This window comes from Motacilla alba, chromosome 4 (assembly GCF_015832195.1).
Source record: "Motacilla alba alba isolate MOTALB_02 chromosome 4, Motacilla_alba_V1.0_pri, whole genome shotgun sequence".
Lineage (NCBI taxonomy): Eukaryota > Metazoa > Chordata > Aves > Passeriformes > Motacillidae > Motacilla > Motacilla alba.
In genome coordinates, this window is record NC_052019.1 from 30,637,401 (window position 1) to 30,661,673 (window position 24,273).

Below are 24,273 nucleotides of genomic sequence, written 5' to 3' on the forward strand. Positions count from 1 at the left end.
ATAATAAGATCAAAGTTCATTCTACAGGAAATGTATCATCCCTTACTAGTTTTCTTAAAATAAATGTATGTGAGTTTTGTTGTTTGGTCTTTAATTCAAAATTATTTTAGCTAATTGTTATTATTTATCAAATACAATATTTTAAATTTTATCTTATAATGTTTTTGACTTACAGTTCTGGGTTTTATCTTTTGTGTGACAGAAACTAGCAAAAGAATATAAATGACAATGAAACTGGACTTACCCTAAATGCTTTCAAGCACTGAGAATGCAGGATCATAGGCATTTTAATGTAGCTATTTGGGTGTTTGTTGTTATTCATATAGTTCTTTTCATTATCTCCCAAATAAACTTACTGCTAAAAAAATTACTGCACAAGAAGTTAATACCACTGTTAGTAAATCCAGACTAAAAGTAATGTAGTCAGTGACTAATTAGAGTATACAAAACTACATGGTTTACTTTTAGTTAGATACATTTGTGGAATTTTCTGCAAATATATGATCAATAAACACTAATTTTACACTTAATTTGAAATCTAGTTGAAATTGAAGTTCTATGTTTGTCATACTGGATGGCTTAGCTGTTTATGTAATTTTTTTTTTCCTTGTGCTGTACATAAATAATCTTTGGAGGGTTGCTTGTCTTTGCTTCATGCTGAGATCACAAATATGATTAATGAGTATTCTGCTCAGCAAATTCCAGGATGCAGATGCAGTTAAAATAGTTCAGGTAAGCGACTCAACTTCAGATGTGTACCTTGCAGTTATACTTTATAGTAGCAGGATTGAGTAGTTAAATTGCCTGGTTACAGACAAACATGGTCTGACATATTAGCCATACTTTCTGATCCTATATACAAAGCTTACAGTTTGTCTTGGTAACAAGCAACAAGCCCATAAATACTGAGTTGGACTTGATGATCCTTGTGTGTCCCAACTCAGCATATTCTGTGATATTACTGTACTTCAGTAAATGTGCTGCACAAATACACCCTTATGGACAGGGTGTAACCCCTTGTTTGATGCAGTCCTGACTTGGGTAGGACTCAGATCTCAATTATTGCTTTTTCATGGAGTACTATTCAAAGGGCAAGAAGAATTCATCTGGGACAAATGTGCCAACACTGTTTTTTGTGGATGAAATCCAGAGCGTGTGCACTAGCATTTGAAACGGGAATAAGGAAATATCTAAGTAAAAAGAAAAGGTGATCTGAAAAGCAAACAGAATGTAGTTCTCAATGTGTTTCAGACTTTTCAGTCTGGAGTTTACTTAGCTGTCTGTACAATGTGGGAGTGTCCTGTTGGCTTTTGCTTGAATGGCTATACATGGGAATTGAAAGGGAAAAGGCATCAAAACTGTGAAAGACTGTACTAGTTGAGTGCCATCATACTATACTTAACAAAAAGGGAGCAGTGATTTCATCTGAGTGTACTCTGTAGTAGGTTACCATTTTTATTTTCTTAAAGCTAGGGTATTGTAAGTCATTTGTGTAATTACCCTCATCAGGAAGTTTATACATGAAGTAGAAAATAAGTCCTTTAGCCCCAGAAGTGCATTTAGACTTTACAGAAAAGTCTTCTAGCCACAGGCTCTGCTAGGCAGAATGAATCTTTGTTCTACCTAAAGAACTGCATAGCAAAAAAAGGTAAAATTCAAGAGGCCAGAGAGAACAAACAAGCAACAACAGAACTAATGGAGAGAGTATATGGCTAGGAGAATTGAAAGAGGAACCCAGGCTCTCAATTCTTCTTGAAAAGTAGTACCATTTTTGAGATCTTTGTTGAAAGAACAGTAATGATTGCTTTTAAGTGTTATACTTGAGCAGAAGAGGCATTTACAGCCATTTAAAGTGCTTTTAAATGATAATCCTTGTTTATCTTGGGACTGTATATTTACAATCACATTTCAGCATTAGAAACTTACTGGTGACAATTCCGTTGCTGGTTTCGATGAGAGTTATTAAGGTGCATAGAATAAGGAAGAGTTTAGGAATGAAAAGCAAGTGAAATTGCTAAGGAATTAGGTTTAAGACTATGTAAAGCAAAGTTCAGTTCCTTTATGATATACTTGCTCCAGTGTGATAGCTTGTTAGCACTATCTTGTTTCTTTTTTACTTGGCAGTCTGCCTTCATGGTGATGTAGGACAGTGGTGATATGTTAGACTTTGTAGCTTATAATAGTCATCATCAGTCATTACATGGCTCATAAGACAGAGTTTATTTTTTGCCAACTGCAAAGCTGGAATCTCTTCTTCAGTCCCTTTGCTATTAATTTTCATTGACTTGCTTTTATTAACCTGTTTGTTTGGTTTGGTTTTGAAGATGATTTTTGGCTTATGTAGAAAACAAGGTTTGACTACAGTCTTCCCTAAAAGCTTATCTGAACATCTTCTGAAAGAAAATGTGGGCCTTTTCTGGTTATCATTGGTTGTATGGTAAGTTAGGTGTAAAACACAGCTAACTTGAAATCAGTTGAAAGAAGACTGAAAAAAATCTTTATGTGTCAGTGACAATCACGGATTATTGTTTTATAAGTAATTGTGTTTGCATTTTGGGAAGTGTTGAGATATCGGAAGAAGTTTAAAATTATCTCATAAGACATCTTTCAGACAGTGAGACTTACACTCACTGTATTATGAGAGATGTCTGAGACATGATTTGATCACACCTAGTACTTCTGTGAGAAGGAAACTGCTGATTCCTGTGAACTTCTTAGTCTGTCATGCAAAAGAAAGATATACTCCTCTGTCTAGAAGGGAAAGCTGTCTTGAATTGGATATAATACACTACTTCTTAAATGAGGAAGATTAGTAGGAAACCCTGCCTTGAAGTGAGACAGTATCTCTATCACTTAAAGAGACATAATTGGTGTTCGATTTACAGAATATTTGCTGTAATTTGCTCAGTGTTTTCAGGCTGTGTTATGCAGTAGTTAAGATGATTCCCATTACAGCCATATGTGAATTTAAAATACATACTTCTTTAAAATCTTAGACTCATTTACATATGAAGACCTTGTAAACAGATCTGAAGGTATAACAATATGTTAAAAAAAGAAAACCCTTAACATTCACTGGTAATTTTTGGGTTTCGGGGTTGAAGTGGGGGAACGAGAGCTAAAATAATAATTGACTAAGTTGCTGTAGTCATGGCTGAAAGTTTAAGTGATAATTGACTGATGCAGCCCAGAGCAACCATTTCTGCTGGTTAGCTATGGTTTGCATTGAACACAGAGGACAAAAACCATATTGACCAAATATTTCATTTATGACTTGTATCCGTTGAAGTTAGTGATAAAAAAAATTTTAGCTGCTTCCTTAATTTTTCAAAGCCAATGCATTCAAAGATCAGAGAAACTGTATTTATTTTTGTATGCTGCAATGCAAATAGGCTTATACTAATTCAAATCAAGCTTATCAGTTCAAACTCATTGGAGGCAGCATAGTACACTTGGCATCTGCTTTAGTCTTTTGGTTCATTGTGGGGGATAGCCATGTTTAACAGGCATCTCCACAATCTTCATCATCTCAAGCTGAATCTGCAGTTGGATAGTCTGTAGGTATTTGTGAAAGCACAAATGCATGGGAATGCATGATGTATACACAGCAAAATAAAAACTTTGAGCCTTCCTCCTCCCCTTGCAAAGACCACTTTTTCTGATGCTGTTTCTTTCATCACTGAGATAGATCATCCATGCCATAAAGATAGCTAATAGATAATTCTTAACATAGTGCTCACATAATATTCTATGTTTTTTTAAGGATATTGTCATTTTGGCATTGAATGAAAATTGTTGATGTGCTAGTCTTCAGAAACAGAGATAATATGATGTAGCTGGGAACCAATGTGAAATAAATCCCTGCTAATATCTGATCTCTGGTGCTGATTTCTATTCCAAATGTAGAGTTTCATTCACATTTACATAATTGCACGCTGCAGTTGCATTTCTGTATGCTTGTTTTGCTATTACTTAAAATAGAAATCTGAAGTAAGTTTTACCTGAATGCAGTTGTGATTTTCTTAGTTTTTGGGTAGACATCAAATAGGTAGCAGGTATCCCCAGAATGTAAACTCAGACAAGGAATAAGAGAGAATTGAGTTGTATTTGCTACTAGTGCAGGGTTTAGGTACAGATGTTTACAGTTAGTTTCAGTTGATTCTAGTCACTCTCTAGCTAGTGGGGCAGAGCAGCTATGATTTATCCAAAGACTCTCTAAATTATTAAGCTGCTGTTCTGAAAATGTTTCTGATGAGGCAAGCTTTTAAATATTACTAAATACAAAAATGTCACCAATTCAATAGACTTACCATTTCCTCATCATTATCTTAAAAATGTTTTTTATAAACTTGCATTTCTCAAGAATGCTTGACCTGTCTCGCCATAGTGACATTGATTTGAGGTGAAATAATAGTCAGTGATGTAACTTACTGGAGCTCATTGTTCCTGTTGGTTTTGGGAGAGAGGGGCTGATAAAAGGTGGCAGAAACAAAATGCAAGAATATGACTACAAAACAATGCTCTGAGTCGGTTTAGCTTTGAAATAGAATGGTTTGTCACAAGTTACCTGTTTCTCACACATGCTGTTATTTCATTCAGCAATAAACACATTCTCCCCACCTCATAACAAATATTTCAAAACTGAATGTTTTACAGACTTCTTCAGAGCTTAATGGAAATCTTTTACTTGCCACTCCTTTGGGGATGTGGCGTGTGCAAAAATGTGGTCATGAATTTATTTTTGTAGAGGGAGGGGCACAGCAAGGATATATACAAAGTGTCACAGAAAAGAGAAGGCGTTCCAACTAAAAAAACTTAAGAACAGAGCAGAGTGGTGGCTTTTGTTACAGGGAGCTGACTTACATTAGGTCCAAAGATGGTCCCCAGCCCTCTTAACAGGCAGTTACAGTGCATAGGAACACTTGATCTTATTATCACAGGATAGTGTTAGTAGTTCAGGAAAGCTCTTCAACAATAGACAAAATCCATTGGTGCAGCATTAAACATTCTGTAATATAGAACAACCTGGCAAAAATAGAAAAAATGTAGCGATTGCAATAATCAAACCTTTTACAGTCTTAAGCTGAAGTGAGACACTTCACTGAAGCTAAATTTGCACTTAGGAAAGTCTATATCAGTAAAGAGTTAAATAAAAAGAATGTCATGCATGTGTATGTGATTCTAAATCCAGAAGTGTTACATTTCCTTTGTTGGCATTAGTTTCTGCTGAATATACAGGATATATATGGTGAAGACTAAGTCCCTCTGTTATTGGTCTGAAGTGTTTTAACAGAAGTGTGGCATGCTTGGCTGAAAAGACTGGAGGTTTTAACAGATCAAAGCATGTATATTATGCTCTTGCTGGATATTTTTCTGCTTACCCATTTGTGTTGTACTGACCAACTTCATTAACAGGAATTTTATCTGGAGCAAGACTTCCTTTAAGAATCGCTAGTGTGTAAAGTAGTGGTACATGGTAGAATTTTGTTTTGAGTACTTAAAGCAAAAGCTTTTGAACAGTTTTTTCGATTGATATTTGTTTTTCTCAGAGTATTTACTGCCTTCTTTAGGAGTGGCTTCAGTCTTCATGGCTCTTGAAGAAAAATAAAATGGATAGGAAGTTATTGAATGTGCCATTTTTCTGATCTCATGTAAACCTCTGCTTGCTGCTGCTGTGAGAGATGGAGTCTTATTATTGTCAGAGGATGTAGACTACCTATTGAATATTCAGGGACATGCAAGCATCATGAGGTATTTCTGCTAGGTTGCTTTATTTTTCCTGTTTTTTTAAATTTTCCCCGTTTTCAACTCAGCTGTTCAACAGTAGTTCAACATAGCCTTTAGTGGCTATGCTGCAGTCTACCCTTTTCTCTTGTAACTCTGGTGAGCCTTGAGATTAATGCTTCATGGGAGGGCTTGTGCTGCCTTTTTACAGAGGTACTCAGTAGAAAGAGGTTTTAGGAGAACTTGTGTTTCCTGAAGTCACCTGCAAGTCCCTTTGCTGAAAGGAAGCAGGTGAGGTGGCAGCTGTGCCACTTGTGCACTTCCAATTAACAGTCCTGTTCTGTTTCCCATAGTGCCTGTGAAAAGAAAATGTGTTATCCAGACTTGGGCAGAAAAGTAAAGCTTTTTAGAATATGTGGCAATAAATATTTTCAGTTGTCATTGTTCACAGCTCTGTAATATCCATGTGAAAATATTACCTCAAGAAAGTTAATAGACAACTGTCACATCATTTTCTCTTTCTTCCCTTGCCCCTTCCTAAATTCACAGTAATAATGCAACTTTTTTTTCTTTGTTTGTTTGGTTTGTTTGTTTTGGGGTTTTGTATGTTTTAATTTTGATTCCCCCTTTCTTTGTAACTAAGGACAACTACTTCATAATACCAAAAGATATATCCTAACAATAGCAAACATATCTTCTATGTGCTGTAAAAGCACAAAAATGTAAAGCAGGAGAAGATGGCATATCATTCTCAAGAATACTAGATAAATAATGCATTTGATATGATGGCAAACGAAATTACAGGAAAAACAAGGGCAGACCATAATTGGAACAGCTGTTATTTGCACTATCTGTTTTTTGCAGAATAGTTGTTTGAACATTTGACAGCTGTAATATCGCCTTATATAGGTTTTGTTTGTATTATTTAGTACAGGCTGTCTGTTTTGTTGGTATAAGTAGACTACAGCTGTTTTAGTCAGAAGCACTGAGTAGCCATGCACCTGTGCTATACAATCCTGTTTCTCTTGGCCTTTCTCTTTTAAGTGAAATTGAAGTCTTGATTGCTTTTCTTATATACTCTGCTTTTTATCAGCTGAGAGAAAAAAATTGAAGGCTTTTTTATTGTAACAGACAAGCTTTGAAAACTTTATAAGTGGATTTTAATTTTCCTTATATAAGGTCATATTAATAAATTACTCTGTAGTTAGAAAATGGAGCATGAAGTATGCCACTTGTATTTTGATCTCTATTTCATCCTTCATTGGGTAATTGCTTCCCTGTTTTCCAGTCTCACAGTTAAGGATCAAGGCAGCAATGCTTTCCTTTCACTATCAAAAGCTGGGATAGTTGGATAAAATGTCTTCTGACATTGCATTTTCCTCTGTGTTGCTGCTTCAGAGAATATGGGATGCTTTGCTTAAGCTGGGCAAATCCAGACCTTGGTGTTTGCTTCATGAAAGGCCAGGTTGGGTCTAGCAAGATTTACTAGCACAGGCTCAGTCCCATGTGAACACAGCAATGATATTTGTGGGACTAATATGTACCTGTGAAAAGGTCAATGTCTTTCTTTGCTTTTGTGCAGCAAAGAAACTGAATTCTTATATGGCTGCATCCATGGCACAGTTAACTCACACAATAGCAAATCATTCTGCTATAATTGAGAGTTGAGCAAGTTTACTTTTTGTAAAACTCAATAGTTTAAATTCTGAACTGTTAGGGAAAATGGATTCAAATAAGATCCTTCTGTATTAAGTTTCACTATCTTTTTGTTACTTCTTACTCTTTGACTTCCTTCATTTAAAGAAAAACCCATCGTGCCTTCCTAATCTTGCATTGGGAGTGTATCAGTCTTGTGATAAAATATAACATCATGCATCAAAAACTTGTGGTTCTTCTCTGCTATTGTCAACAGCAACTGTTTGACCACTTGTCATTGTGAAATTAAGCGAACACAGACAAATTGCTCTCTTTTTTTCTTTTTCTATTTTTATTGCATCTCCTCAGGTTATCCTTCTTTTGCCTTTACCACTAATATTACAAATAGGTGTTTCTCCAGAAGAGATAGGTAATTAATTCTGATAATGTCCATCAGCACCCTTTGAAAAAGGCGTATGAAAACAAGGTTTCATGTGGGAGAATTGCATTCATTACTCTGTCAGAAACATAACATGCACAGATGTGTGGGAACACTGAACTGTGTTTGTCTTAAGTGTTACAACAGCTTAGTTTTCAGATTGCAAAGAATATTTTCACAGCTTTTAAGGATTGGAAACCTCTCACCCCTTCCCTTAAGGAAAGCATAAATTCTACGAAAATGGAAGTGGCCACCTAAGAAGAAATTGTTATTGAGGATACCAGTAACTGCTGCTTTAACCTAACCTTCATTCAGATTATTTTCTTGAAGGATCTGATTAATTATTCTCTTATGTTTGCAGGGCTAATTACAACCACATCCAGAAAACTAGATCGAGAGCAGCAGGGAGAGCACATACTGGAGGTAAATAATTTATTTAGATTGCTGAAAAACAGTGACTGTAAGTTCATTGCTCTTTTACAGAGAATTAAGTTTGCCAGGCTTGATTACTATATGAAGAATTAAAAAACTGGATTCAGAAGTAATTTCCTTCTGTGTTCATTATGTTGCAATGCAGATAACCACTTATCTTATACAAACTGTGTGTTGAGGCTTTTTTGCTAAAAAAGAGTAAAGGTACAGATTGAATGCAATTTTTTTTCTGTATCTCAAAACAAAGATTTACATTCAAATGCTACAAAGGCATGATTGTTAAAAGGAGTGTGAATCCTCTTTTTATCTTCCTGTGTAATTATTGGAATAGCTATTTCAGCCTAACTTTTGCTGAGTATAGGCTTCTGCAAAAGAAATGCAGGACGTTTTTATAATACAGAGAATATGAAAGGATGATATGTGAGTAGCCTTATTTTCTGCATAATATGTTTACCAATCATACCAATGCATGTCAGTTGCAAGACATGCATTGTAGAGCCCGAATCCAAGAGCATGAAACTTGTGACATAATGCTTATATTTAACTACATTTAATTAATTGCCTGGAGTATATTTAAGAGCTTTTGTCATTCTCTGTCAAACAACCTGAAAGAAAAACACATAGTGAACCTTAAGTCATCCAGTTTCACAATGTTGTCGAACAGTGTAATGCCGTGGTGCTTCTCCTGTAGTGAAGACTTAATATTCACAGTGATCCTTATGTCCTAAGATTTATCTGGAACGTTTATCGTGCCTCTTGTCTTGGATGACAGATAAAAGACTGCAATGGGAATTGGCCAAATTAATGTTAAAGACGGAGAAGCACCCCTAGACTTACTCAAAACTCATGAAATCCATAGAAAGGTGTTCCAATAGGAATGCAGTGACTGCAGAGACATGGAGATGAATGTATTTATTCCCTGATAGCACAAACTATGCTTTTGCATAATTGCAGTATATGTGCAGTCTTCCTGGGCCTTTTGTATCCCTTCGGTACATTGTGAGCTGGATTAATGCAGCTGTTGAACCAATATTTTAAATCATTATTTTAATTTCTGGATCAGCTTTGAAAAGAATGCTTTGTACCTAAGTAGCAATGGGGCAGAATTTCTTCTGCAGTGTGTTTCTAGAAGTAATAGTAACAAAATTAATTAAATGGCAAATCTGATTTAGTACTAGACATAACATTCCTGTAAATTTTAAAGTAATTATATAATTAGCTTTTAAAATTGCCTCCTCAGATCGGGTTGTCTCAGTTTCCCAAAGCACTTTTCATGTCTATTATGTCTTAATTCTTGACTACTGCTATGTATATTGGTTGTAAAATTGGTAAATCATGATTTTTACTTCTCTATATATTGTACTGGATTTTTTAAAATTAGATTTATACAGTAAATAAAATGAGCTGTGGATTGTTTTTTGATCCTGAGGCAACATGGCCCATATGGCTTTGATTGCTTACACCTTATCCCTGGAACAGGGTGACCACATCCAAATTGCCTGTTGAAAATTGTGTCTGAATTGTGTGAATTCTCAGGCTGCAGTTAAACAACGTGTGTGTGTGCTACTTGTTCTGGGCCAAAACTTATGCCAGAAGTCACACTCACAGTGTAATGTTATGGGCAGTTGTCTGCTAGCAGTCATGCTAATTTAAGCTCAACTTTATAACCTTAAGCTAACATGTACAGAACTCAGTTTATTTTTAGGATTACAATGTCACGTAATGGTACATAAATCCTTCTGCTTTCATCATTCTGTATAAAATAGCAGTTAAAGCTCATTGCTCTTTAGTTTGGAACATTGTTTATTGACTGCTGGTGTAATTTATAATTCTTTGGTCTTTGTTAATTTTGAATCCTAACTGGTTGTTTTAAATAAAAGTCTGTGAAGTATGTGACAGAAGAGTTCTTAACTACAGAGCAATTCTGACAGACAGCCTGGCCTAAAGTAGCAGTTTTCCCATGTGTTAGTTTTGTGTTTACAACTCTGATAATACGTTGGAAAGAAACCCAGAAATGCACAGAGTGGTGGACAGTATTGTGACCCAAGTGCTGAGCATCTGGCTAATTAATTGAGCATTGAAATGTTGACCAGATGGGTTGGTGGGTTTATTCCTTTTTATTATTAAATTTGATCTTTGATTGCACTTCTGCTTTCATAATAGTAACTAATATGCCCCATTTTTTTTATTCCCAGTTTGTGTTTTCTGAGTTTCAATTCACACTTTCTTATGCAGTTATTTTAGATGAGCTTCATGTTATTCTCTCATGTCTTAGTATAGTCTTGGTTTTGTCAGTAATGCCTTCAAAACTGATGTTGCATTCAAATCAAATAGATGTTTCTCAAATTTGCCTTTGTTATTTGCTTGGTTCAGGGCAATGCTAATTTTATGTTAATTGACGTGTTGTCCCATACCCCTTGTAATTTCCTCAATTGGGATATGCTTTGGTTTTCTCATTGGTTGTGGCTGGGTTTTTTGTTGTGAACTGAAAGGTGTGTGGTGGTGTTCCATTACAAGTCCTAAAGGGAACAGATATTCAAATATGTGGAAATTTTACCATCTGTTGGAGATGAGCATGGATATTTGCATTTCGTGTTGCATTTAATGTGTCAAAATATTAAGATAATAGCTAAATATACTTTTGAGTGCCTTTTGTAAATACTCACCTAATAGCTTTTGGCAAGAGCTTTAACTGAAGTTAGGGGATACAGAGTGTACAGTTGTTTAGGCAGTTGTAGAAGAACCTAATTTAGGGAGGAGCATTGTTGGAAGGACGGAATTTGAGATCTAACTTTACCCTTGTTAATAAAAACAGGTAACAGTAACAGACAACGGTACTCCTGCAAAATCAACAATTGCACGGGTGATTGTCAAGGTCCTAGATGAGAATGACAACAAGCCTCAATTCTTGCAAAAATTCTACAAAATTCGGCTTCCAGAGCGTGGTAAGCCCGAGCGAGAGAGAACTGCTAGGAGAGAGCCGATCTATCGAGTTATTGCTGCAGATAAAGATGAAGGCCCCAATGCAGAGATCTCCTACAGCATTGAAGATGGTGATGAACATGGCAAATTCTTTATTGAACCAAAAACTGGAGTGGTTTCATCAAAGAAATTTTCTGCAGCAAGGGACTACGATATCCTTTCAGTGAGTGAAAATCCTTTATATCGTGAATATATAAGGTGTTCTTTTATCTGTTCATTTCTTATTCAGTAGCTGGCAGGTGAGTGACTGCAGTATCTGAAGGAAGAGAGCTTCAACAAATCCAGAAGTATTATTTTGTGTGTTTGTTTGGTTTTTATTAAGGGATGATTTGAGGTGTTTGTATTGTGTATTAAGAACTGCTGTTCTTTCCCAGAACTTGGCAGATATGTGATGAGGGAACATAAACAATCAGTTTGATTCACCTTCAGGAAGAAAGCAAAATAAAGTGAATTTATGGTAACAGTTTGTGCTGCTGTCAGGTGCTGCATACTTTTTCTCCATTTGCTGCCCAGATAATGAAGGGCAAGTGGCACTTTGAGAGACACTTAACCTTTTTGGAAATATCTCACACGAGCAAACATGCTTGGAGCTTATTACTGCTTTCTATTTATGTGACATAATGATTTATGTGATCCTGTAGCCTAAAAGATGTGTCTGTTTCACAGATTAAAGCTGTAGATAATGGTCGCCCACAAAAATCTTCGACTACACGGCTTCACATAGAATGGATTCCAAAGCCCGTCCCACCCACAGAGCCTATTTATTTTGAGGAATCATTTTTTTCTTTTACGGTGATGGAAAGTGACCCAGTTGCTCACATGATTGGTGTAATAGCTGTTGAACCTCTTGGAACACCACTTTGGTTTGACATAACGGGTAAGGATGCCTTAAGGGCCTTTATTATTAGAAACAAATGCATGGAGTCTGAGATACTGGAGGGCTCATTGCAGCTTGGTTTTAATCACTCTTCTAAATAATGCAAGGTTTTGGCATTCTTTAAATGCAGATGCGGATTTTATAAGTCAAAATTATTTAATTTTTATCAATGACACTCTGTATCAGAGATTAAAATTAAGTTGCAAAATATCTGCTGTGTTGCAGTTTTAAAATTGATTTCTGAATATTGTGTCACTGAAATGAAAACTAATGAGGTCAATCTCGTAGACTGATTGATAGGAAAGGAAATAAGAGGCTAGTTTTCTGTAAAGCAGGATAGTACGCTCAACAAGAGATTTTACTGTTCACATGGATTTCTTCTCCTCTGGGCTGCTTCTCAGTTTGCTGTCCTTTGATTCAGTACTAAAAGGAAAGCTTGCAATGTTCCTAACCCCAGCAATCTTCTTCCTGTACATATTCTTTCTACTAAATCATATCTTAACCTCTACTGTTGAAAGGGGATTTCTAACCAGTAATATGACTATATATTGATGTCATGGTAACAAAATTAATAGTAGTCTTTTGAAGTGTAGACTTGGTCACTAGACTTACGAGCACCAGTAATACACAGGGTGTTCACTGCATAGCTGATAGTAAAACCAAGTTCTGTTTTGTGTTGTGTTAGAATCAAGGGGAATGGCATAGCTTTGTTTCAGGAGAGGTGCCATGTAATGAACTGCTTCTAGTCTGAAGTGAACTCTTTCTGTCAGTCTAACAGATTTTTGATAGATTTGTGATTCAATAGACTTGTGATTTTTCTACTACATTCACAAGAGAAGGATATTTTTCATCTTGGTTACTACTGAAAACTTTAGCATGATTATGATGTTAAGTTGCTGGGAAGAGCATATTTTAAATTATTTTAATTTATTTATTATTTTAATTTATTTCACAATAATTTCAGTATTTTAAACATCTGTTTTGCTGGTATTTATTTCCTGAGGTGTACTGAGAAGAGCAAGTGTTAAAAATAAAGTTTATGAAACTAACACAAGTAGCAGGAATATACAAATGCCAAATACTTGAGGGTGTTTTCAAAAAATTTTCAAGCACATGCAAACAGATACAATTCTTCCCTAAAATCATGCTTTGTGCATGAACAATCTGTTATGATAGTGATAATTATTGCTAATGCATTAAATACTTACATAGAATTTTTGAAATGGTTCTTTCTAGTGTATTCTTGAAAAAAAAGTTCCTGTCTGAATAGATTATAGTTGATAAAAAGTGATGGTGTTCAGACAAACCTAGGGATTACAGATCTGTACAACTCTAGAGGCACTAAAAAGTTGAGGATGCTTTCTTGCATTCTCATAGGAGCAAAGTTGTGCATTTGAGGTATTTTGGAACCAAGGCTGCTCTTTCACTGTTCTTCCAAACACACTCAGGGATATGGAAGTAGAAAAGCAGAAAATATAAAAATAAGTGAGCAGGAAAAATAAGAAGATATTGTGTACTCCAATTCAAATTAGGGTTATCCATCCACTGCAAACAAATATCAGCGGACTGAAATGAGTCCATTAAAGGAAAGGTTAAGAAGGTGACATTGCCAAAGAAAGGTGAGCAGTTCATGGAGATGAAAGAAAGCAGACAGAATAAGCCTCAGAGATTTTTGCAGTCTGAACACAGTACAGCAGTGATGTTTTCTGGGGCCTTTTATTAGCAAAATTTGTTAATTAAATTCAGGATGTACTTTCCTATTGTTCTTAGTGTGCTTCAATTGCTATGCACTATGAACAGTGTGTACATCTGAGCAGAATTCTGATTGATATTATTATTTTGATCTGCTCCTTCTAAGTATGCAGCACAGTTGGACATTTCCATATTTTTATTGTATGCCTAGTGTAGAAAATGAATGATCTTTTCCTGCTCTTTTTAGAAAGACATATATAGAAAACTCCATGGGGAAAGAGCATAACTTGTCCAAGCATTGTAAAATTAACCATTTTATTTTGACAGTTTTCTTAGTAAAAGTGTTTTGGGAAATTTATTATATGATCATGTTATGGGCTACTCTTACAGGTGGTCACTTTACTACCCTCTTTTACTGTTTCTAATAGCATGAATGAATTTGATTGACAGCTTTCCTTTGTGTTCTGTGCTTGCTTTCCATGCTTTCTTTCTTTTTGGCTGAGCCAGGAGACAAGCTTGCTAGTGAAGTATTTTACATCTTACAGATGGCTTGTGACCTGAACTGTACAGCAGAAGGTATCTGCTGAGATCACATAATTTATTACCAGATTATGAGATCTGAAATGAAAGCGTACATTTATAAACTATTTATTTTATTAACCCTTCGGAAATCAAAGTGCTCACGGTTGCATTTGTGACAGGTTCGTTTTTGTTTTGTTTTGTCATCATTACATTTATGCAGCATCAATTCTGAGCATCCAGTTTTGGTTTTGGCCAAAATTGTTGCTGTTACACTTCCAGTGTACTAGATGCAGAAGTTTGGGTTGAGTTCTGCTTCAGCGGATCACCAGATATCACTGCTACTACAAATATAGGCAAGGCCCTGGTGATTTTCTTGGTAAGGAAGGGAAAAATGTTGGTTAGAGAGCTTGTCCTTGTGCCAGGAAAACGGACTGTACCAATTCATGCTCATTCACTTTACTCTTCCCTTAAAATGTAGAGAACTTCATTGAGACATCTGAGGAAATGGTTTTGCCTGCCAGTTATAAAAGGAAAAACTAGACTGACCTTCTAAAACTGACATACCACACAAGGCCCATTAAAAAAATTCATCTGTTAAGAAAAAAGCTGCTGCCTTTCATGTCCAGTTTCTATCCATTTGAGTGATTCAGAAACTGTTGCTGGGCCAATAAGAGGAGTTGGCATTCAATTGAACTAGAAAAATTATGCGATGTTGTTCATTATCAAATATCATTATCAAATCCAGTGAAGCAGAATCCAGCCCATCTTTCCTAAACTGATATATGTTTGTCATGCAGTGGAACCTTCTAAAGGTGAAATCCTTTTTACATGTGAATGGGGGCTCATTTCAGTATTTACTGTTTTTTTCTTGGACTAAGTTCAAATTTGCAACCTTTGGAACTTCACCCTCTCACTTCTAACCCTGGCTTTTCATAAAACCCATTTAGTGATTTGCAAAGCTTAGCATGTATAATCTTGTTAAAGGAAAAAAAAGCGCTCAGAAGATATCTGAATGCTATCTGCTAGCCTTGTAAAATATAATTAGAAAAACACATGCCCATAATTAGGAAAAATTGGTTTGCCATATCTAGCAATGGCTTGACCAAAATAAGAATTGATTCTTTCATTTTAGGCAGTTTATTGAGAGGTCTAAAGCAATTGTAGTTAAATGGCAGTATTCATCATCACTAATAGTATTTGGACTTAATGGACATTGCATTCTCAGGACAATCTGCTCCAGGTGGCAGGATGATGATCAATTTAATGTTTAAGCAACTGAGTGTAGCTATTGATCTACACAGTTATTTAACTATATTTCAAAGAGTAATTTGAAAGTTTCGCAAGGGAAATTAAGATAATTTGCTTTGGAAAATGAACTTGGCCATATTTAAACGTTGGGCATTTAAACATTTAGCACTATTCTGCATCCTGTCTATCTCAGTAAGACTGAGATAGTAAATTCCTTAGATACTCAACATTAAGATAATAATCCTTTGGAGGTACTGCAGCTTTTTCAGCCTTATCTATAGTCATATATGAATATAATAATATGTACTCTGCTCCAAAAGACAAAAAATTGACTGTATGTCGAATGGGATTTTAATGTATTTTGATAAAAAGTATACTTTTCACTTATTAGCTGATAATCTGCCCAAAAGGAACTGTTGCATTTGATTCCTGCTGTATGGAATCATTAAATTCCATGGATTTTTTTTTTTCAAAGTAGAGAATCTTGCTAGTAAGAATGTCCCTGCTGACCTTCCATGAGCTGAGCAAGTCAGCTCTGTCCAAAACTACTCCGTTTAAAATATCTATTAGCAGCATATCATGTTACCAGGAAAAAAACCTAAAGTATTTAAGCTAAATGTATGTATAAATATATGTATATATAGTTCCATCTTCATTAAGCATTGGAAGATAGAACATTATCATACATAAAAATGATGATGCAGTAATGCATTTTATTAACTTCTCCCTCTCACAATTTCCTGAACAAGGTGGCAACCATGACAGTCGGTTTGATGTGGACAAGGGCACAGGAACTATCATTGTTGCAAGACCTCTTGATGCAGAACAGAAATCAAATTACAACTTGACAGTAGAAGCAACAGATGGAACCAGATCTATCAGCACTCAGGTAATGAACTTTCTGATGAAGCACTTATAAAAAGGGTATGTAGCTGGAGGGTGGGGAAGCTTTTGGGTTTTCTTCTCACCATTTTTTTAATCCTAGACAATGCACATGGTTTGTTTAAATTAGGGACTTTGTCTAAAATAGAAGTGAATTCTGATATTCACAGAGCCATGTTCATTGGTGGCTTAGGTGTAAAGGCAGTGTGTTACTGTACTGTAGTCTGAACCAACAGCTTTTAAGTTATAACATGTTCCTGCAGCTAAATAAATGAAAACAGAAACTAAGCCCCTGCACGCATGACTTTCTTCCAATAAAAGGATTAATACTACTCATCTGAATTACTCCTCTTTACAAGCTCCTCCAAAATCACTACATAAAGTGATTACTGTACTTGAAATTTAAAGACAACCATTTTAAAATTTTGTGGTTCCCTCCCCCTAAAAGATCTGTGGATGACCAGTTGTACAATATCCAAGAAACTAAGCTGCTTTTTCTGCTTAGTGTACATATAAAACAAGGTTTAGATTATAACGTCTGGTTGTATTGTCCCAAATACTTTATTTTAGTTTTGGTGAAAGTAGAGGTTGTTTAGCAATCTCCAAAAAGCAGCAACCTCAAACAAACCAATGTTTTAAAATTATCTTTTTACTAAGGCTCTCTGATGGTGGTAATTCTTTGCAGTTGGACTAATAAGTTCACTTAAAGGTGCAGAAGCCTTTTGTGACAGTATTGCCTTATTCATAGTAAAGTAGCTTGTGATGTATATCCTGCCTGTTTTTCCCCTCTAGTTTCTTTCCCCAGCCGAGAACCTGAATATATTTGAAAGTACAGTTTAGCTGAGCTTGGTGTGAATAGAGTAATAATTATACAGGAGCTTCCCTTTTCTTCCAGATAGAAAGGAAAGGCTTTATTTACTGATTAGAGACTGTTGGACTTGGACAGTGATGTGTCTGTATTACCTACCCCTATCATTGACCTTCCCTTCAGGCACTCAAAGAGCAATAAGTGGGTTGCTGCTGTCTTCTCTGTACATGGAGATCTGTGCTACAAATGCAATTTCTTCTTGTTCAGCTTCTGTGCAGTGCATATGTTTTTCTGTTATCTTTTCTAATATCTTATATGTTGTCTTCTGCTTTTAGCCAGAAGAAAAGTTGTTTCTTGTCAATATTAAGGATTTTAAACAGAATCTTTATTGAGCTGACTGCATGTCTGGAGGCTTGATAGGTCAAATAGAGTAAATTTGACAGTAGAAGGTGACCAAGTTTAGCAGTTTCCTTTGAGAAAAAGAGGTGAAAATTGTGAGTGATTTTTCTAGGCCATGAATCTTCAAAGACAGCAACATGTTTCCCAGTAGGAGCTTTCTGCAATCATAGCTGTGGTGCCATTGCTTCTGGTGCTGATAATCACCATAAAAGATTTCGAGAATCCTGCTGTAAATTTATTAACTTCAGATTAATTCTGAAGATTTGAGCAGATTCACTTCTAGCAATTACAGAATGCTGGATAGAAGACGGGAATTTAGAGGAAACATAAATTCAGCTAGAATTCAAAAAGACGGCAAGAGGCTTTTCCATACACACTCCCCCCCCCCACCCCGCCGCAAAAATACCATCATACCATGCCATCATGCCATGTTGGGGTAGCCTGGCGGCTAGGCAAGGCTTAATATAAAGCCTTGGTGAATGCAGATAGCCTATTGAGTGCTGCTGCTGGCATAGCTGAATTTATGCAGATGTCCTGAGCTGTCACAGTTGAACCATAATCTGCTTTGTCTTTTAGAACAACCTTGAATGGGAAGGTCAAAAAATTACTTTAACCCTCACCCCATCTGTTCCTCTGAGTTATGTGATTCATTTAGTTCTTCTTGGGATTGCACAGTGTGCTTTTTGTTCCTTAAATGAATTTGTTATTGTAACATTTTGTAAAGCTAAGTGATCATTATAAACATTTACCCCACAGCACTCTTCTCCAGAAGAACTGGAGTAGTAGTCTCACATTTGTCATTTCTGTGATTGCTTTTTCTGTGATTGTTTTTCATATTTTCCCTTCCTCTCAGTTAGGTTTGGCAGGATCAGAAACTGTGGTTTCTGTTACAAACAAGCACAAAGACTTCCTTTACATTGTCTTTCTTTTGCCCTGCTTGTGGGATAAGCACAAATTATGCTGTTGCTGTTGGAATCTCACTGTGGTGTATTAGATTGAGGAGTGTGGATTAGTTCAAAATCTGCAACTGTTGGTGCATGATCCTGATTTTAATTGCTTATCTGCCCCATAACTCCTGCCCCACCTAAATGCACTAATCTGTTAAAATAACCCTCAGGACTATCCCTCAAAAGATGCATTTCAGATCAGGCTTAAATTAGGGGGTTAAAAATGTTGACACAAAATCAAAATTGAAGGTGTAATTTATGGCTGCCAGTGTGTAAACTCCATTACTCACTGCTGAAATACTGATGATTGAAGTTTAAATGCTGATGCGGCATTGGATTCTTCTAAGAGCTGATAAACAGTTAAAATGGAATGACAGGCAAAAGAAATTCTGAATTCTGAGTGCATACATGAGGAGCTACAATATGCCGTACAGTGCTTTTAGCTTACAAAGTAATTCCTGTAAACACTGGATATAACCAATTTAACAAATCTTGATTAACAGCAGAGTAAGTAATTTTACATTTAATTTGAAAAAGGAAATGGCGTTTGCAAGAAATTCAGCTGGGGCACAAGAAATGAAAATCTTACTGTGGAAAAGCAGTGTATGGAATCTGACTCTAAAACTGGAAGGCATTTGCTGGCCTTGGGCCATTAACATCTGTAGAGCATTTGACTCTTTCAGGACTCCAGTTAAATAGCTTTTTTGAAAAATAAAGCAATAGTAGGCGTGGAGTCTATTAGAATTTTGCATGGATCTAAATGCCAAATGCATGAGGCAAAACAAGGACAAACAAATTCCAGGCCTACAGTAGTGATGTTTGACATGATGTTAGAAATTACTAGTGTCAGGCTTGGAAGAATTATGATTAAAAATAAAATAAAAATACAGAAACTAAATAACTAAATCCCACAAGTCAGCGTACCTATGTATTGAAACAGAAAAGGTTATTCACAGGCTCTAAGTAGTGATAAATGAACTATTGAATTGATTTTGGGGGGCAAACCAAAAGAAATGGTCCTGTTTCTAGCTACAGCCACTTGCAGTCATTGGTATGTATATCAAATTTTTTCATTGAAAGTAGTATTTCAGATGGCTTACGGCTAATTGCAGCATTTTACCTACTGCTTTGCTGTTGCAAAATATTTTATGTTGCTTTTTGCAAAATCTATATGGACATGATGCTTTGGGAATGAAGTATAGAATAATCTTCATTTACTACATCTTTGTATGTAATTTTGCTTGCAATTACACGTCTCTACAGAGACATTTAGAGCTGGAATGAACTTATATCATCTCTGGATAATACAACTTTTTATTTATGAAAATTATATAAACATGTCAATGTAACTGTAACATAATTGTGGGACAGGAGTAGATTTTAAACTCCACACAGAATCAGTAAATGAAAAATGATATTAAAGTAATCTAAAATCTAAACATTATGTCTAAATATTGCACATTGAGTATGTTTTGTCAATGGCACATATCTCCTCTTAGTAGCAATCAATACATCCCTATGCAAATTTAGGTTTCACCTGTCAGATTATTAATAGATTTTAAGTCCTTCCTGAAAGTAATCCTGCTTTGTTCTCTTTATAACCAGTGTACATTGCTCTCAATGGGATCTGTGGGCAGAAGGCAGCTGTACAACACAGCCCTTGCATATTTTTGCAAAATGAGTGAAGTTTCTTTAGTTCCAGAGCATTTTGTTTCAAAGGTCACATTATGGTCTGCTGATGTCAAGCTTTTCTATATTGTGCCTCTTTAATGTGCAACTCTTTCTTAGGAGATAATATTAGCATATTTCACTTGAATTAAATCTTGTCCTTTCATTGAGAAATGTTCAAACGCTAGTTTTATCTTATTCTGCACATTATGTTAGAATAACACAAGTTCTTCATGTGTTTTGTTCTCAGACACACTAAACCATATTTTTCTGTATGGGTCTTTAAAACTGCACTCACAATTATTTCTGCAAGTGCTTTCCATTTAACTTTAAGGTCTTAACAGTTTACATGAAAATTTGATCCTCTTACGATTAAAAGGTAATTGTACATCTAGCACCTGTCACTTAGCCTCAGTAAGATTTCCTTGAAAAATTGGGTTTTTGAAATTGAAAATAGGGTTTTGAAATTGAAAATAGGGTTTCCTTAGTACATTTATTTAATAGTTCACATTGGAAAGAACCCTGGAGTTCTAGTTGAAAATCCTGGTCAAAGCAGAGCAAACTGCAAAGTTGACAAAGTTTTTCAGTGACTCATCAGGCTCTAACTGCCTCGGTTGACAAGGCACACCACCTCTCCCTTGGACTTGCTTTTATATTGGTGTTTAACAACTGTCCTTGAAAAAAATAGTTTTCTTATGTCTAGTTTCTCTTACTGGAGCTTGTGAGTGTCACCTCCTGTTCTTTCACTGTGCATCTCTGAGAAGATCCTGGCTCTCCTTCCTGCACCCCTCCTGCGGACAGATTGCTTTTCAATCCCCACTGATTTTAATGACCTGTCATTGGATTTGTTTCATTTTGTCAAGGTGTCTCTCCTGTACTGCAGGAGTGGAGGTAGTGAATCTACCTCCCCACCAGTGAGTTTCAAACAGAAGGGGGTAATTCCTTCCCCCTGCCCTTATTAAAGCAGCCCAGTGTGCAGAGGTAGGTAAGTTACCAAAAGGGAACCAATCAGGTCACATTATGCTTGTCCACCAGAATTTGTGCAGGGGCATAAAGTAATAACATCACTGAGAGAAAAAAATAATCCTAGAGTATGTAGATAAAATACTTGTCACTTGAGTTTAAGATAAACTTTGGATTTTGCCTACATTTAAAATGACTGCACTAATGTATGAAGTTGTATATTTGTAGTTGGGTTTACCAGTGTGGAGAAAAACTGCAGCCTGAGCAACTAATGTGACAAGTAATGGTTAGCTCAATACCTGAGCTAACCATTTGTAGTGACTGAGTCACTATGTTTATTTCTTAGCAATATTTTTTTAGTCATTCATATTTAATAATGCTGTGCATTTTGAGGAGCTAACTCCTTATCTTTTCAGCCCAACAGTACTTTTTGGGGAATTTATCCTTATGTGTCATTTTAATTGCTTCACTAGCTAGTGTCAGAGTTGATGCTAAATCCTGATCAACGACTCACTTTTCAGTTAAGCTGGTTCATTGGATGTATGATTAGTCCTGTAGGTACTGATGTTGGTTTTACAGTCACTACATTCCTGGCATTTAACTTAGTCATTTGCATGAGGTTTTTTGCGGTGCTCCATTCTAGTAATACTGTTTTTCTTCACTTGTTTTGTGTACTGCCAACATCACAGGTGGCCATGTCTTCTGCTCCTAAGATTTGCTTAACAGAATTGCTCTGTAGTTGAACACCTTCTCACTTCCAATTTTAACCTAAGTTTCTGTGTTTCCTCATTTGGGAGTGGAAATAGACATGAACTTTAATAGAAATTTTCATTTAAATTCTTAGCATTTTGACACCTCATCTTTTCACTTTGTTTTTTTTGGGTTTTTTTTGTTTTGTTTTTGTTTGGTTTTGTGTGTGTGTGTGTGTGTGAGTCTGACCTTAATAATTTCTTGGGGGTGGAAATTTAATAAAAAAATCGGTGATGAGTTCAGTTTGAAAGCATAGTATCCATTAATGAAGTGTAGTAATTGTATATGGCCTTTAAAACTTTAAATTATGCAAAAGTTTTTTTAATAGTTTGATTTGTATTGAGTGTTGGGGCTTTATAGTTTTTTTTAATTGTTTGTTCCTCTTCATTTGGTATAATTTTTAATTTTCCTGAGCACAATTTTTCAGTGAACAGCTGTTTTTACTCAAATACTTTGTGAGTGTATTAGACCCTTCTGTCTTACTTCTTCCAAGAGGCATTGAAATGTATTTTATTTATACAACAAACTAACAGCTATGCTTGTGTTGCTTTATTGCATAATCATGACAATGTACAAAGATCACATTTTTAACATAATATTTGCTCTTCCTTTTCATTTTCCAATTTAATTTGTTAGTTGATGTATTTAAAAACTTGTCCTAGTATGTATCCTGGGTCACATACCATTAATATTTCTCCCCATTGAAAGTCAGTATTTAGTCTAACTCTTTGTTTCTTTTCTTTAATCTGTTTCTAATCCGTGACAAAACCAAACTCCTTAGTCTCCATAGCAACATCTTCCAAGCGATTTTATCAGTATGCCAAAGATTCAGTTTTAAAGTAAGATGATAGTTTTGCAAGGTTGACATTTCTTCTTCCTGTAGCAAAAATGGCATTTCCTAATTATTTGCCACTATCAGGATTCATCTAATTTAGTTTCTACTGCATGCAGTTTTGTACCTTGTCTAAATTACACCTGTAGACTCCACCAGTTACCAATGGAACGCAGTAAATGTCTTCAAAGAGCAATTTAACCCACTTACAATATTGTAAGTACCTATTTTAAAAACCTGTTTATATACAGCCCTTAACAAATGTATACAAAGCTCCTAACCTTTGGATGGATAAGGCTGTACGTGCAGCACATAAAGAACCTGGATTTAGCTGTGTGTTGCTGGAGCTTTGCTGTCTACTTGCCAACTCCTTTGCATTACTGTTACTTGTCTGATGTTATCGCTGTTGAAGGAACAGGATGATGATTGTCTGTCTTACCCTTTTCATACAAAATTTTGATGCTGTGTAAAGCAAGTGGGGCTGCAGGGATCTGGTGTGATTCCAGTGAGCAATATTATACAAAGACACAATTTGAAGCACCAGATTTAATTTAACTGTAACTTCAGAGAAATCGTGTCGGTGACTGGTGAGCTATGCTGAAATTGGGCTACATTGCTAGGGAACAGTAAACAAAACCACCTGCAGTTCTTCAAAATAATGCACTTTTGCCACTTTTTGTGGTACTTTTCTATTCTTGCCTAGGCTTGCAGATGTGAGGGGCTGAAAGAGGACTGGTTTTATGTGAGGGCAAGGACAAGTATTATGCATGCACTGCCTTGGAAAAACATTGCTTAAAATTGTAAATTTGCACGCCAAAACAGTATTTTTACCCACTCTAGGATCCATATTGTTTATTTTACATTTTTAATTCCAAAATTACCAAAGAAATTTTTTTTGGTCTTACTTTGGACAAATATCATTCCTTTTAGGATGTCTTATCTAAGATGTTTCTGGTTGTACAGATTTCTGGTTTGACTTTGGGGAAGGTGAGGCAGATTTGGCTTTAGTGACATTCTTCTTCCCTACACGTCTTGGATCTCTCCTCCTCTCAGCAAAATAAAATTGTCTTGAGGTGGTATTCAGTATTATGGTCTGATTTTTAATGAAATATCCTCCTTTAATTTCTTTTTACCAAAAATCATCAATGTTTTCCCCTTCCCATTGTATCATTTCAGGTGTACATCAAAGTTATAGACACAAATAATCACAGGCCTCAGTTTTCTGCTTCAAAATATGAAGTTGTTATACCTGAGGATATCTTACCAGAGACAGAAATTCTGCAAGTCAGTGCCACAGACAGAGATGAGAAGAATAAACTGATTTATACTATGCAGGGCAGCACTGATCCCATTAGTCTTAAAAAATTTCGTCTGGACCCTGCAACTGGCTCCCTTTATACCTCAGAAAAACTGGATCATGAGACCATGAACCAGCATATTCTCACAATAATGGTAAGCACACATGAGATTTCT

General features: G+C 35.8%; 1 protein-coding gene across 9 annotated transcripts in view; it reads left to right on the top strand.

The window, feature by feature from the left end:
- FAT1 (FAT atypical cadherin 1) overlaps window positions 1-24,273 on the top strand; it is a 105,528-nt gene that overhangs the window by 47,049 nt on the left and 34,206 nt on the right. For 7 of the 9 annotated variants that reach the window (XM_038134432.1, XM_038134431.1, XM_038134433.1 and 4 more), the window contains exons 4-9: window positions 8,160-8,221; window positions 11,046-11,375; window positions 11,879-12,089; window positions 14,289-14,357; window positions 16,301-16,440; window positions 23,977-24,252. In XM_038134432.1, the coding sequence (XP_037990360.1) occupies window positions 8,160-8,221; window positions 11,046-11,375; window positions 11,879-12,089; window positions 14,289-14,357; window positions 16,301-16,440; window positions 23,977-24,252 (1,088 nt within the window). The remainder of the gene's footprint in view (window positions 1-8,159; window positions 8,222-11,045; window positions 11,376-11,878; window positions 12,090-14,288; window positions 14,358-16,300; window positions 16,441-23,976; window positions 24,253-24,273) is intronic. The other 2 variants (XM_038134430.1, XM_038134436.1) reach the window with 1 other exon arrangement.